The sequence below is a fragment of the Cyclopterus lumpus genome, chromosome 9 (assembly GCF_009769545.1).
Source record: "Cyclopterus lumpus isolate fCycLum1 chromosome 9, fCycLum1.pri, whole genome shotgun sequence".
In the NCBI taxonomy this organism is placed as follows: Eukaryota; Metazoa; Chordata; class Actinopteri; order Perciformes; family Cyclopteridae; genus Cyclopterus; species Cyclopterus lumpus.
Window position 1 is genome coordinate 10,046,994 of NC_046974.1, and position 15,628 is coordinate 10,062,621.

General features: G+C 41.7%; 1 protein-coding gene across 3 annotated transcripts; it reads left to right on the forward strand.

The window, feature by feature from the left end:
- Window positions 1–418: 418 nt before the first annotated feature.
- On the forward strand, window positions 419–15,548 carry golga3 (golgin A3). 3 transcript variants are annotated; one of them, XM_034542467.1, is made up of 25 exons: window positions 419–470; window positions 586–672; window positions 1,789–2,056; window positions 3,144–3,425; window positions 4,278–4,390; window positions 4,831–5,549; window positions 5,714–5,822; window positions 6,226–6,532; window positions 6,677–6,879; window positions 6,983–7,120; window positions 7,329–7,490; window positions 7,584–7,952; window positions 8,268–8,345; window positions 9,108–9,371; window positions 9,519–9,613; window positions 9,945–10,161; window positions 10,663–10,806; window positions 11,007–11,204; window positions 11,341–11,457; window positions 11,723–11,862; window positions 11,975–12,107; window positions 12,345–12,467; window positions 12,602–12,766; window positions 13,023–13,189; window positions 13,730–15,548. In XM_034542467.1, exons 3-25 carry the CDS (start codon window positions 1,924–1,926, stop codon window positions 13,920–13,922), a joined length of 4,569 nt encoding a protein of 1,522 aa, XP_034398358.1. In that variant the 5' UTR covers window positions 419–470; window positions 586–672; window positions 1,789–1,923; the 3' UTR covers window positions 13,923–15,548. The 3 variants fall into 3 exon arrangements, with proteins under 3 accessions (XP_034398358.1, XP_034398360.1, XP_034398359.1); XM_034542469.1 differs by lacking the exon at window positions 419–470 and having other exon boundaries at window positions 587–672; window positions 3,144–3,299; XM_034542468.1 differs by lacking the exon at window positions 419–470 and having other exon boundaries at window positions 600–672; window positions 1,805–2,056.
- Window positions 15,549–15,628: the final 80 nt, after the last annotated feature.

Genomic DNA, 15,628 nt, shown 5'->3' on the forward strand with positions numbered 1-15,628 from the left:
TTAGATGGTGTTAGTAGAGGCTATATGCGTGTTCCCCATGGACACATATTCAATTCAGTTCAGACTACTTGTTTGCTTATTACACAGATGAATATAAAGGTGCATTTATGCAGGGACAAACAACAGTTAAGAGCATTGTTGTTTTACCGAAACAGTCCATTATTGTGTCTTCCCTCATACACAATGTTATTAGACAACACAACTAAACTGGGCGTCACTTGAATGCAGTGGCATTATACAGCCGAATGATGCGCATATTAATGCAATCCTTCTATTCTGTGCAACGTATTGCGGCAGGCTCAGCTCAAACCGGCATTGACAGCTTGTGGCGGTGGTGACACCTGCACCGGCAGGTTAGCTGCAGGACCACTGCTGAAAAGTAGGGCGCAGCTCTTTGAACGCGACCGTCACTCACCGTAGGTACCACATCCGCCAGATTTACCAGAAGTCACCGTTCCATTATCCTTCGTGTACATACATTTCCATATGCATTTTCAATCAAATTATCTAAAATAATACACATGTATTTTTATTGCATTTAAAACCCCAAATATTGTATACATGGCACATTTCTTCTTCTTCCAGATGTGTCGCGTGCCCTGTGTTTCCCGTCGGACAGATAAGGGACGGAAACCAAACAGCCACGTAGTGAACGGCGAAGCTCGCAAAAGGGTGAGCATTTATTGTCTTTTGATACGCTTGCTGAAATTGTCACTTTCTAATTAACTCATGGGAGTTTTCTAAGACACTTACGCGACAGTTGGTGATTTGTGAATTGATTTAAAGATATTTGGGAAATGCCTTCGAGCGCACGTTAGCGAGTTAGCAGATTTAGCTTGACAAGTTCCGTCGTCAACACATAGGTTAGCTTGCTAGCAGCTGTCTCGCTCGTGTATCCTTAGTCTGGAGAGTTTGACTAAACCCAGTCAACTCACCAGGGCAATAATAACCCACGTTTATCAGGGGCTGTCTCGTTGTTGTTGCTTCTGAAATGGTGACTTTAGCGAGACGGTGTGAATCTGCGATGAAGTAACTCCGCCACATTCTGATAGCTAACTTAGCAACGCCGCCTCGCAATCAGAGGTTATCATCAATAGAATAAGCATGCGATGATTGTGTGACTTTAAACCTGCAGACGTGTTGAATAACAACCCTGTCATCGGACTTTAGGTCGACGGCTGCATACGTCCCGCTGTTAATAAAGAGATGGCCGCATGCATGACTCTTATTCAAATCTATGAATGCAAACCGGCTCGGGCCTTGCCTGTTGCCAAATGTACACAATATTGTAAACATAGCTTGTATTTCTCAGAGTTGTTTGTGCACATTTGGAAAACATGTATCGGGGCAGCAGCTGCAGCTCTCACCATGAATCAAAAGCGGAAGTACGACAGTTGAAGGCTTTGGATTTAAACGCCTGCTGGTCGAGGCGTAATGTTACGTGTGACTCATCAACAGCTTCTACAGATTTAATTTAATCAGTTCCAACGAGCTGATAAAAAAGGCAAACGTGAAACTGTCTGTTTTGGCTTGACATATTGGTTAACGGAGTTTGTGGTGTCTATCTACGTAAAGGATTTAAATGTTACTTGCTAGTTTTTCTATATTTAAAGTGACACAATCTACTTAACTGCCCAGCCAGCTTGTTAGCCTTTTGACTCTAGCTTATGTTTGAAATGTGTTGTTACATAACATCCTTAGTGTCTAAAACAGATGGCGTTACAACTTCTTCTGTGACGTATTTTGAGCTTTTATAATGTGCCATATGTATTTGTTTTATATCTTTAGTGCTGTCTGTGTTCAGAAGTGTTCCTGGACACTGACATGCTCCCAGCTGGCCTGCCCCCTAAGAAGATGGTTTTGTGAGAGGTTCTTTCCTAAGCGGTACCAGCAAAATTGGGACTGTTCAGTTTCCTAAAGGAAATGGACAGTAACCAATCAGAAGCAGCTCAGATGGAGGCTCAAGAAGACCATATTATAACATCCAAAGTGGAAGGTGAAATGCAATTGAAACAACAAGTGCTGGACAAGACACAAAATGGGAATATTCATAATGGTGAGTACTGACTGTCTCCCCCCTCATCAAAATCACAAGGATGTCAAAGGCTAGAAATCATTTTGTGTTTGGACCTGTTTATAATATGTCCTTCCAGAAATGACTGTCCTTGTACGGGGAATAGCATGTATCAGCTCTGCTCTCTGACCAGCAACGTTTTTTCCCCTTTAGGCATATGACTGGTAGCACTTGTATTCTGCAATGCATGACCTGTTTTGGTGGCTACTACAAGGCCCAAGGCCTTCTACTGCTCTGTGTTACATGGCTCTTTAAACTGTGGTAAATAGCTAAATTGAACTCTGATTGTCATCTTAAGGCAGAAGAATAAGCAAGTCGATATGAAACATTTTTTTGGGGGTGGGGTGGGGTGGGGGTGGGGGGGGTGAAAGTCAATGCAGCAGAGACTGATATCCGGACAGTTGTTGACACTAAGTTTATTTTCTTGAAATAACCGCCCCTATTCGCAGGCAAAACAGAACTCCTAATGACTTCCCTGCTGGATTTGTTTGTGTTAATCAATGGTGTTGCCTTAAGTAACGTGAGAATATTTATTTCAGTTATTGTAGGGAGTCAGTTTCATAGTAATTTGAATGTGTGAACTATTTTGCTGTACATTGTGTGGTTAGATCAGATGTCTTTCACTGTGGCCCGGCAACATAAGCATATAATCCCACAACTGTGATCAGATTTTGATCCAAATTCTCATTGGTGGACATGCATATGTGACATTTATCCAGCTATGCTCTTCACATTTGAAACCAGTGAGAAGAGCACAGACAAAACAGCACAGACAGAAACTATCATGTAAAATAATCAAAGCTGTTCCAAATTTGACCTTAATGCCCATTGTATGTCGCTGATAAGGAAAATAGGTTGTCAGGGCCTTGAGATTGGTTTGTCTTTCAAGACCAGCCCTAACTGCGCCACATCCTGCTGCATTGTTTCAAACCACCTTTTTGACTTAAGCTATTGTAGTTTGACAGAGTTGCCCAGCCAGCTTGCCAGGTGGAACACCTTTTGCAGTATAGTGCACACAAGCTTGTCAAGACTAAATTCCTTAGAGCTTCTCTCCTCACTTCTCTTTCAGCTCCTTTCAGTTCAGATGTGATGCCAAATGGAAACGGACTGGCAGAGGACTTTAGTGCTGCAGGGAACACCCATATAAATGGGTCCTTGTCTCTGGCAGCCCCTCCCCAGAGCACCAGCTCCCCAGTCAACTCCCAGACCCAAGAGCCCTCCCCAGGTTTGGCTGCTTTTCCACCCATGATGATAGAGAAGTCTGAGGGGGCTAGGGCCGAGATCACGGTTCACACGGGTGATTCATTGCAGTCGCTCAGACTCAGTATGCCTTTGCAGGAGACTGAATTGTGTAAGCATAAACGTATGTGGAGTGACTGCCCCTGTATTTTAACCTCATTTTGCTGTTTCTTTTTTGGCGTATGTACACATCCATTTTAACTTCCTTTTCTGTGCATTATATCGTTTGGAATGATTCAGTGAGACTTTCTTTTAGTAGTTTGACTCATCCCCTTTCTGCAATTTGCACAGATTGCTTTTGATTGTTTGATTAGAATTTGGTGTGCGTGCTTCATTTGGAACACTGTTTGGACTCATGGCTGCGTTTTGGTACTAATCCCTCTTGTATGTCATCTCTTTGGAGGTATTTTAAAGCCAGGTACAGTTGCCTTTTTTGCAGTTATGAAATGTAATATTTTTAGGCTTGGCACAAACTGTGGTGATTTAGTTTCGATTCACATTATATCTCCCACACAGAATATTTGTAGCAGCCCATGAAGAATCCTACATCTTACATCATACATATCTCTTTCGATGGCACATGAACATGACTGAATGTACAATCTGTTTAATACATTTATAGATGCCATCATTTAACTCATTGCAATATTGTCAATATTTGCTGCATAGCTGTTGCAGTCATGACTGAATTAACATTGTTAATTGAGTCATGACTAACCTAGCAAATGGAGTCAGTGATACAACATGGGGCACTGTTTTAAATATATGGGCGTAACAATTTGAATAATTTGTTTCCTTCACAACCAAAATTATACAGGTTTTTACTTTGAAGCCACATTGCTAGGATTAAAAGGTGTACAGTCATAAAACCAGGTCTTGAGTAAATAAAGAGCTGTAGTGTAGTTTTGCAGTATGTAATGATGGGGATCATTCTTTTTTGAGGCCTAACATACTTTCTTTTTAGCAAACCAGAAGCCATCATTGGAGATGGAGAATGAGGAGAAGATTCGCCTGGACGCTCGTCGACGTCTGGAAGAGCAACTCAAACAGTACAGAGTTCAGAGACATAAGGAGAGGGTGAGTTATTGGAGTAGCTGTCAGGTTATTGACAGTACCAGCTCTTCTATTTGACCTCGAGGTCCTAATGTTTCCAAAAAACAGTTTCACCAGCATTATGTTAACATGAAATTGCTACCATTTGACAACTATCTATTTGATCCTGTACATGTGCCATTCAACTTGTATGTTTGGGCTCATTCTCAGCTGATGTTGCTTGCAAAACATGCTATTTTCTTGGAAAATGTAACCCAGAAGATAAACCGTTTTAAGAGGTAGAGGCCATAGCTTTTCACTTTGGAGAAATGTTCAGCATTGGTGCAGGTTTTGTTCCATTCTTTATAGTTTCTGTCATTGCCATTTCTTATTTAATATGTTATACTGTGTGTTTCAAGCTGAGCAACCACGTGTTGGATTTGATCAGGATGGCAGTACCATGGTTCATTTCATTTTCATTCTAGTCTCACCGCACCACCCCCAAGAACAGGCCATTCAGCACTCTGGATCCAGAGCTGATGCTGCATCCTGAGGGTCTGCCCAGGGCCAACACTCTTGCCATGACCACAGAGTATTCCTTCTTGAGGACCACTGTCCCTCGTGGTCCCAAACTGGGTAGCTTGGGAATTCCCCCTTCTAAGGAGAAAAAGCCCAGATCACCCCGCCCGAGCAAGATCCACTCCTTGGCTGACTACCAGTCTCCTGGGAGTGATGGTGCAAGTGGGGGTGCAGGTAGAGTTAGGGCAGCAGACAACACCATGAGCTCCCTCCAGTCCACCCTTAGCTCAGTGTCCACTTTGTCTGAGGTTGGTGTGATGTCGGAGGGCAGCACCTGTGAGAGTGAAGCACAGCCTGGTGCTTCACTCCAAGTTGGGGACAATGTGTCAGAAATGGACAGCAGTGAATCGGGATCAAGGCCAGGGAACGACGGCAACGACAGTGACAGCTCGTCTTACAGCAGTGTGTCGACGAGGGGCACATACGGGATACTCTCCGCAGCGCAAAGGCAGCAGGGGCCCTACACTGTAGAGGGTAGGGAGATTGCCCCTGAGGCCATGGGCCAGTTCCCCTCCCTGCAGGAGGTGCTGCAGGCAGCAAGTGAAGAGCAGCACCTGCTTGAGCGCGAGCAGGAGAGAGAAGGGATTGGGGAGCCTCAAAGCCGCAGAGACAGTTTCTCCAGCAGGTATGTGTCAACATCAGATGGGGAAGGGGACAAAAATGACTGCAGTTGATTGCTGGAATTTACACATTTGGCATTTTAGTTTGTTACTTAAAACAATTAATTGATTATGTGAATTGTTCAAATCAGTGAACTATAAGCACTAATATTGATTACATTTCTTTCAGTGTTTCTTTGGAGAGTTCAGTAATGGGCCATGATGATATGCTGCAGGTTTTAAAAGAGAAAATGAGACTGGAGGGTCAGCTTGAATCTTTGTCATCTGAGGCCAATCAGGTAATATACTATTGATTTTTGTACTCCTATTTCCATTCCTTTTGCACAAACCGACTTAATGCGTATTCTGTACAGGAGTGGACAAAATAACATGGAAACCATGAAAGTGTATTATTTATATCTACTATCTGTTTTTTCATTCACCGAAGTCTTTAACCTCAGTATGCTAACAGTGCTAGTTGTGTTTGCATAAACAGTGGTAATTACAAGTCTGTTAACACTGTAATATCCTGTGCACCATGTTCGTGTTTGCCTGCTAATGACTGCCAGTTAATGCAGCATCACTGCCTCCAAAAAGATACAATGTAACTTAATGTTTGTCAATTTACCTGCCCAGATGACTTAATACTGGAAACCAAGAATAATTGGGCTTAAGAGCTGACCTCACTGTCCTTTTCGCCAGGCTCTCAAAGAAAAGACAGAGCTTCAGGCCCAGCTCGCTACAGTGAATGCTCGACTGCAAGCTAAAAATGAGGACGCTCAGGTCAGCCAGGAGAAGCAGAATGCCCTCACTACAGAGGTCGGCACACTGCGGAAAAACTGCAACCAGCTAGAGAAGGCCATGGTGGATCTCCAGGGCAGTCTGGAGAGCAAGAATGCCAGTCTGACTTCTCTAAGCAATGACCTGAAGGTGGCTGAAGACCAGTACAAAAGGCTGATGGGGAAGGTGGAGGAGATGCAAAACACTGTAACCTCGAGAGACATTACAGGTGTGTGACGGAGACCTAGAAAACTGAGCATAACAATAAATTAACATTTTTAATTGTGCTTTGACTTCATTAACCACCCATACTACTGGTTTGCATATCCAAACTCATGACTGAAATACATGTTTTGGTGTTGGACTTTTGCAGTCCAAGTGTTGCGACAGCAGTTGGGTGGTCTTCAGAGCCAGCTTCAACAGATCCAGCTGGAGCGCAGCACCCTTCAGAGCCGAATGAAGACTTCCCAGGCTGAAATTGAATCACTTCAGCAGCTCAGACAGTGGTACCAGCAGCAGCTAGCTCTTGCCCAGGAGGCCAGAGTACGACTGCAAAGCGAAATGGCCAACATGCAGGTACGGTTGATGCTAATGCAGTTGGTTTTTCATCATGGCTCGACATTTGTCAGACAAGATTTGACATGACGCAACACTTTTTATCTGTTTTTATGTCTCCCAGGCTGGACAGATGACTCAGATTGGTGTTCTGGAACATTTTAAGCTGGAGAATGTGACTCTCTCCAACCAACTCACAGAGACCCAACACCGCTCTATCAAAGATAAAGAGCGTATTGCTGTTCAGCTGCAGAGCATTGAGGTATACCCTCCAACATCTCTTTGTGAATATGCTATCAGGTTTTTATATAAGTCTATATATCCACTTAGGAAATAACTCATACCTTTTTTTTAAGCTAATTTTACAGTCAAGGATATTGGATAAAAGACTACAACTAAAATGTTGTTTTATTTGTTTTTTTAAATCGGTGTAAGATATTGTTGATTACATTTTACTCTCTGTGATTTAGACCGACATGCTGACCCAGGAAGCTGCTTATAAGCAGATCCAGGATGCAAAGAACATGGTGGAAGATGATCTGCAGCAAAAATTGGAGGAGTTTGAGGATGAGCGAGAACGCTTAATTAAATTGGCCAACACAGCCAGCACCCTGGAAAGGGAGCTGGAGCAGGTAGTCATGGCCTTTTGTTTTCCACCTTGTATGTTCAGTAACATGTGTATTGTATTCTTCTCTAAACTGCCTTTCACACTCAATCTTTCTTAGGCAAAGTTGCTCCTTTCCCAGAAGGACATGCAGCTGCAGTCACTCCAGAAAGAGCATCTGGAGCTGATGCGCCATCTGACCACCACTCAGGACAGCCTGCAAACCAAAGAGCAGTCCATCAACCACCTAGAAGCCCAATACCTGGAGCTGGAGGCCCAGCTGGCTGAGCTGCAGACAGATAGCAGCGCCAAGGACGACAACATCCAGTACCTCCAAAATGAGAAGATTGTCCTGGAGGTGGCGCTGCAGGCAGCCCGGGCCGAAAAGGGCCAACTTGACGAGGGCGCTGAACGGCTCGGAGAGGAGGTTCTGGTGGCTTCAGATATCTTGGATCAGCTCAGACAGGAAGTCCAGATCAAAGCCAATCAGGTATGATATAGGTGGAAGGTGAACAAATGTAAACAGCAAAAGGACATTTAAATGAATGGCATTGAAAAATAACCGCACCAGTAACCAGCAATTATTTTAAAGCATTGTACGAATTGCTGAGCTGCTAGTGACTTGGTTAGACATGTATTTCTCAGAATCCCTCTTTGTGTACCTGTCATTAAAGTGTTTTTCATTTGGCGTAAGCTGTAAAACTCAAGAATTTAAACATAATTCAAGTAGCTTTTGAACCCATTTTGGGGGGTTATCCCTCCTCCACAATGTAGTGAATAATTAAAGTCCTTTGCATTCTTACAGATCGAAACGCTTCAACAAGAAAATAGTACCCTGAAGAGACAAACTCAGAAACTGAAGGAGCAGTTCCAACAACAAAAGGTAATTCATCCTCCTTGCTCTTACAGTATGTGACACAATGTACAGCTCTCTCTTACTGGGTAAATGTTTTAGAAGCCTGTGTAGACTCTCCCAGCTGACTAAGGTCGATGCTGGTGTTGTCGTGGGAGGATGTATTGTAGTGTCAGATGGCTGTCATCTCAGAACAGTGCTGGTTGACACGCCTCAGTGGTTTGAGCAGGGGTGGGTGTTACTCATTGTGCATTGACAGGCTGTTAAAAAGAGGGTGGGGTTTATTGACAGAATGACATAAATATGAATTGTATTGGATTTCTTTCAAGACTTGAGCTTTTGTAGACCCTTCAGACTCAAGTATTCACATTCATCTTGGTCCACCAAAATGTACTGGGGACTGCTTTCAGCAATCCATGGAAAGCAAAATAGTGTACTTTGGTGCTAAAGAGAAGCAATCTGGCTGCATTATCAACACTGCATCTGAAGTAACTGTTAATGTGACTCTGTGATGTGACGTACGCATAAATAGCTTGACTGATTCACTACTTGTTAAAGCTGTACAGAACAATAAGATGCATTTTTGGTTCATAGCAAAGTGAGTAAATGTAATCTACTCAATTTGTACTCAAATGCAGGTTCTTAAAGGCACAAAGACATACGTTGTAGCTCTCTCTCTTGCACTGTAGCTACAGTATGTTGTGAGAAGTAATGTGCCTGCTGTCTCAGAGTCAATATGAAAGGACAAAATGCTCACTTCATTAATTAGACACATGGTTATTGACAAAACAGGTGATGGTGGAGGCCTACCGTCGGGATGCCAGCTCCAAAGACCAGTTGATCAATGAGCTCAAGTCCACCAAAAAGCGCCTGTTAGCAGAGGTGAAGGACCTGAAGCAGGAGCTGCTGAGCGTTCAGGGGGAGAAGCAGAGCGCAGAGCTGGAGCAGGCCCGGCTTGCGAAGGAGGTGGTGAGAGTCCAGGAGCAGATGAACCACATGGAGGCTCATCTGCAAGCCATTCAAGACGAAAGGGATCAGCTAGAAACCCAGATCCACGTAATTATAAATTTTTGTTCAATGTTTTTTTATCAAATTTACTTCACAAAGTACTTTAATAGTAAATGTTGATGTTTTGGGTGATGTCAGCAGGTATAGTGTGAATCCTATTGTAATGTGAAGGATCCTGTTTTTTTGCCAATCCAGTCTATACAGTTTGATCAGAGCCAACTAGCAGCAGTCACAGAAGATAATGAAGGTCTGAGGAAACAGGTGGAGCAATTGGAGGGAGAAGCCAAAAAGTGAGTAATCTGCTGCATAGAGATATTGAACGCTTGAATGACTCTCACAGTAATGATTTGGACCATATCTCTGTTATCAAGTGCTATTTATAAATACAAATAAAGGCTTTTTATAAAGTTCTTATACAATTCCTGATCCTTTTGACATGTAGTTTGAAAAGTACATCCATTTGCCTCATTACGCTGTTTGTGTACCACCTATATCTGTAAATGAAATGTGATTTTTAAAGATGTATTTGTCTGCACACCACATTTGATCATATGCATGTCGGCTGTTAGAACAACCTGATTTCCCCATGGACATTTTTTACTTAATTTCTGCATCTAATAGGGCCATCACGGAGCAGAAAGTGCGCGTGAAGCGACTGGGGACAGATTTGACCAGTGCTCAGAAGGACATGAAGGCCAAGCACAAGGCATACGAGAACGCTGTGGGCATCCTGAGTAGGAGGCTCCAAGAGGCTCTGACTGACAAGGAGACAGCCGAGGCAGAGCTGGTAAAACTCAAGGCCCACGTGTCGGATGGGGGGAACAGCCAGGCCTTACAGGTACTGTATAAATCTGCACGACCGTCTACAGTTACTTGAAAAATTCACAGCTCCAACATTTGTGAGCAAAACATTCTACAGTGTGCAGGCCCATTTACGGTCCTTAGGAATTGAAATTAGGTTGCCGTATCTGTGTGACAAACAACTAAGGTAGTTGGGATACAAGGTCTATAAAACCTGTTTTTCTAAATCAAGTGATGTTTGTGTTGTCACTGTCGAGCAGAACCGAAGAATAAGTCATATTTTGCATTCCTATTTGAAGTTAAGGAGTACTGTTTTGCAGTTGGCTGGTTGTACTATAAGTGCTTAACCATAGAAACAAGCTCACTGTTTAACAAAACAAAACATTAATAGTATAGCCTTCAATCCCTACCCTTATCCTCAACTAACGTGTTGTAAACCTAAAGATATTTTTAATTTCATTGTGAATAGTCCTGGATAACTGTGCCTGTAAGTAACTGCTACGTAGTGAAATACAGTGTGGTTTTATTTGCCATCCAGGAGAAGATTAAAGCTCTGCAGGCTGAGCTACAGGCTGTGGCCAAGAGCAAGACTATGCTAGAGAAGGAGCTGCAGGAAGTGATCACCCTCACCTCCACAGAGCTGGAGGACTACCAGGAGAAGGTCATGGAGCTTGAGGATGAGGTGAACAATGATCTTTTTGTGTTAATATGTTCAGGTTTTTTTAACAGAACTCCTCGATATGTCTAATGGGATGTGTTCCCTGTATTCTTTTCCCTTAATGATGTCTCAACCCTGTATGAGCAGTATTCTTACACTTGTCTCGTCATTCAAATGTATGTATGTATGTTACTTTGTATTAATGGCGTAAATTGATTTCATAGCTTCAAGAGTCCCGGTGCTTCAAGAAGCGGATTCGAAAGTTAGAAGATGCCAACAAGAAGCTAGCACTGGAGCTTGAACATGAAAAGGGGAAATTGGCTGGATTGGCCCAGTCCCACAATACACTGCGGGAACATTCCAATATTTTGGAGTCTGCCTTAGCTAAGAGAGAGGCAGATCTGGTTCAGCTCAACTTGCAGGTAAAAAATGGCACCTTTTTATAATGTTGATATATTTATTTGTAAAGTCTTGTTACTGTATGCCGAAATACAAAAAAACATATACTTTTTACTTTGTTTTAACACAACTTTGTTCTCCCATTCATCATTTTTCCAGGTTCAAGCTGTTCTGAAGCGTAAAGAAGAGGAGGACCAGCAAATGAAGCAGGTGGTTCAAACGCTTCAGCTTGCCCTGGAAAAAGAGAAAACTAAAGTCAATGACCTGAAAGAACAGGTGGGAGCTCTCAGGACGCAGTATGTCCTCCTTTTTAAGTTGAAAAGCCAACTGCACGTCATTTTCAATTTGCCTTTCAAATTATTCATTTGAATATATATATTTTGACATAATTTACTTGGCATAAGCCACAGTTGGACGTCTTTTTAAGAAATATAAAATTTAGAAAGTGGAATTGTGATATGTATGTATTGTAATTCCAGTAGCTTTTCTGAAGCGTTTGGCTCTCCTGGTGTTCATTGTACTAATGTGATGTGTCTTTTAGGTGGCAACAGCAAAGGCTGAAGCAGACCACAACAGACGGCACTACAGGGCAGCTATGCTGGAGCTGTCAGAAATCAAAAAGGACCTGCAGGCCAAAGTGGACGTGGTCAAAGCTCTGCAGAGTGAATCCCACAAACTACAGTAGGTGCATTTGCCTGATTTAAAGAATGCAGTGACTTTTAGGAAAATTGCTTTTGTATCTATATATTATATCTGACCACTCATTTGTCATTGGATATGTCTTACTCTGCAGAGCTCAGGATGAGCAACATGCTCAGGAGGTTTCCAGGTTCCAAGAGGAGCTGGCTGAGGCCCATTCACAGCTCCAGATCCTCCAGAAACAACTGGACGAGGAACTGGCCAAGCAGCCCCTCACTAACCAAGAGGTAAGAGACCGACTTACACTGAAATATTTTGCTGATGATTACTGTAATTTCAAAATCTTGATAAAGTGAACTTTATGGACACACTGCTTTTAAAAAAAAAAAATTATATTGATTTTGTTATCCTTTTTTTGTGTTTTTAGCCTGAATTTATTATAATACAACATTTTGACTATGTACTCAGTTAGGATTGTCATGCGAGAACAATTTTCAGTGACAATGATGTCTAACCTCGTTCAGGTTGAGGACCTGAAGTGGGAGGTGGAGCAAAGGCAGAGGGAGATCGAGGCTCAGAAGCAGCAGCTGGAGATGATGGAGCAGTGTCAGCACAGGGAGCTAGACAACCTACAGAGAGCTCTGCAGGCAAGTATTCACTTTCCAACTGTAAAAGATGGAAACAAAGCGTGTTACTTAACTAGATGTTTAAAAGAAATAACATGTTTCTGTATTTACAAATGCACATAATATATGTTACTAAAGATGACTCTCTGTCTCAGAACATCAAAATTGAGCTGGAGTCGGTGCAAGATGAGTTGAACGGTACCAGGAAGGACAAGTTTATGCTGCAGGCCAAAGTGGGTGAGCTGAGGAACAGCATGAAGACGGTTCTTTTGCAGAACCAGCAACTTAAACAGGACCTCAAACAAAGTCGTCTCAGGAAGGTAAGGCACCATGTATTTCACTGTGAACATTTGAGTGCTTTTCACAAGATTTTCAGCCACAGCAGCTTTTGAAATGTTGTGTAAACCACTAAATCATCATTTGTCATCGCATATGAATAGCTGAGTTGTACCCATTCATTTCTATGAGTAATGCATACCGTACAAGCTGTAGAGACAAATGTTGCAAGTATAATTCCAAGTAAGAAATGCCTGCTGAAGATAACAGACTATATACATCCCTGAAATGGTGGAGCAGCAGCGTATGGAGCTAAAGAGTGAGGGTAACCCATCCAACCCAGTGACACCAGTTAAGATTCCAGACTGCCCAGTGCCTGCCTCCCTATTGGATGAATTGCTGAAACCATCAACGTCTGTCAACAAAGAGCCCCTCAACAACCTGCACAACTGTCTACGACAACTCAAGTAAGCAACTTGTTCAAATGACTTGGTGAAGGAGCTTTATTTAACTGAATATTAATATTGCAGTAAACGACTATTTGCTATGTAAATATAGTGGTGTAATTTCTACCTGAGGAGATAATGAAGTGACTCTACCTCTGTGTGTCTTATTATCCAAGCTTCTCCTTACTTTGTTGACATACACATGCTTTTAGTGCATTTAATGCTTGAGAACGTGCCCCACTGGTTGTCTCACAACCCCTTCTCTGCAGTGTTCTCATACAGCGGCTAGCTGATCACGCCTTCCCGACCGTCAGTTGTTGCAGAAGTGTAGTACCCAGCCTCTCTTTCTTTTAAGTAAACACTGTTATTGCTGGCAGCACTTTGGCCGTTGTTTGCTGTTAGCCCCGATAGCTATGTGCCACTGGCTGGTCATTGACATTGAGAAGCAATCAAAATGCTCCCAGTCTTGAACCTTTTAACATTCTCAGTGTACATACATCAAGTTTTTTGTTGTGAAGTGCTGAGCAGCTATCCAAATGCCAGAAATGTTTTTTTTCTCAGGGAGGAGATGGACAGCCTCCAAAGGCAGATGGAAGAACACACAGTAACAGTACATGAGTCCATGAGCTCATGGACAAACACAGAGGAGGGACTGGTTCAACTGGAGCTTGAAAACAACATCTCCAAATCATCAACGCCACTAAACAACATGGTTGTGAAAAATAACAATGAAGCAGAACAGCAGCAGTCATAATATAATAACTTTGTTCAGGCCATAAGAGGGAGAGTGGAGTTTTATCCACAAAGGCACTTTTCAGACTCTTATTCCCTCTCGTTTCTTAACAATTGCTGCCAACATTTGGCATTCTCCCATCAGCAGATACATGCTTTTTCAGTCATACTTTATATATCATAGCTTTATTCTTTCCTCTTTATTTGACAGTTGTTTATATTTTTGTTATGCTATTGTCGCATTTATTTATTTTGAGTTAAGTAATTACTTCTTATCTAACAGCCTCTCCAAGAGGATCATCAATCTTCAGTTTGGACTGTTTAATGAATATTTCAGGCCAGTTTTCCCCTTTTTGGGCTATTTAGTCGTAATCCTCCTCGCAATATAAGATATGTGGCTTTGTTTGCTGCTTAATGATGGCTGACATTATTTCGAAAAGTGTTATGGTGACAGAAACAAACCATTAGTCTCTCAACAGACTGGCTATGAACTGTTCTTCTATTTCTTTGTGCCTGTGTACAAGAGCAGTTACTCATCTATGATTTAACTGATGTGGTTACACATCCAAGGGATTTCTAACAGTTGATGAAAAATCATCAATCCTTTTCATGATAAGTCATGCGAAATTGTGGTCAGTTTCTTTTGTATTGCCTCTTGCTAATATGCAGTGTTTCTTACATTTGTTGTAATCGTATCACATTGGGTTCCTACACTAAAAACATGAATCTCAGTTATATATGGAGGTGTTTTGTCTAGCATGGACTGCAGTCATTTGTATGCAAAAAAAGCCTTAAGCAATCTTTAATATGCTGTAAAGGACTAATTTGGTTTGAATGAACATATTTCTGCTGAGGTTGTGTAATATGTTATAATGTATGTGTGTGCAAAATGTTTGTGTGTGTGTGTGCGCAAATCCTTACTGAATGGTTTATTGTAAAATAAGGGGGTCACATCAACGGAGAAAGAAAGTTGTACGATGAAGCAGAAATGTTACTACTTCTAACAGCAAGTGTAATCAGATGTGTTCATTTTCTGTTACATTTGGTACATATTTAAAAACAAATTGTTATACTTGTTTATGGCTGTTTCATGGATATGGGGATAGGTTCATTGTTTCTAGAGGTTAATATATTAATTAAATTTTTTGTATGATTGTAAAATCACCCTAATTGTTTAATGGTGTAACAACAAAGTAAATAAATACAAAGTATCAAATGCAAACCATGAATTCAAAGCCAAGAGTAATTCTGCTACAGCTGCACTAAAACGTCAGTGTAGAGTATGATACAGGTGACGCTTTCTGCAAACAATCTTGCTGCAGCTACTCTGTCGGTGTTCATTCCCACACTAAACAACTTTTTTTTCTTAAATACTGTTGTATGCTTCTAAATTTCCAAAGGGATATGACATATTTTGAGGGGAATGCTCACTGAGGCAATTAATATCAAATGTATTGATAAACTGTGTTCTTTTTTTTTAATGGGGACTATCTTCCAAACTACCTTTCACTGTAATGTTAGGTAGTAGTTAATAACATTTTTTTCTTTTCTTTTTTTTTGGAAAGTTGAAATTGATTCATTCCTATGTTTTAACGTTTGTGTTGGGAGATGTGATTGTATTTATCATAAAATTGCACTATTCATCTGTCGTTATAGTTTGTTTTCATTCATTATAGTTTGTCTACAACAATCTTATGTAATTTCCCCACGTTGAAGTGCCTATCTTTC

Coding starts and splice junctions, on each gene's coding strand:
- golga3 (XM_034542467.1), top strand. CDS start 1,924: ATGGACAGTAACCAATCAGAAGCAGCTCAGATGGAGGCTCAAGAAGAC. Junction 7,121..7,328: donor TTCAGCTGCAGAGCATTGAG/GTATACCCTCCA, acceptor TCTGTGATTTAG/ACCGACATGCTGACCCAGGA. Junction 7,953..8,267: donor TCCAGATCAAAGCCAATCAG/GTATGATATAGG, acceptor GCATTCTTACAG/ATCGAAACGCTTCAACAAGA.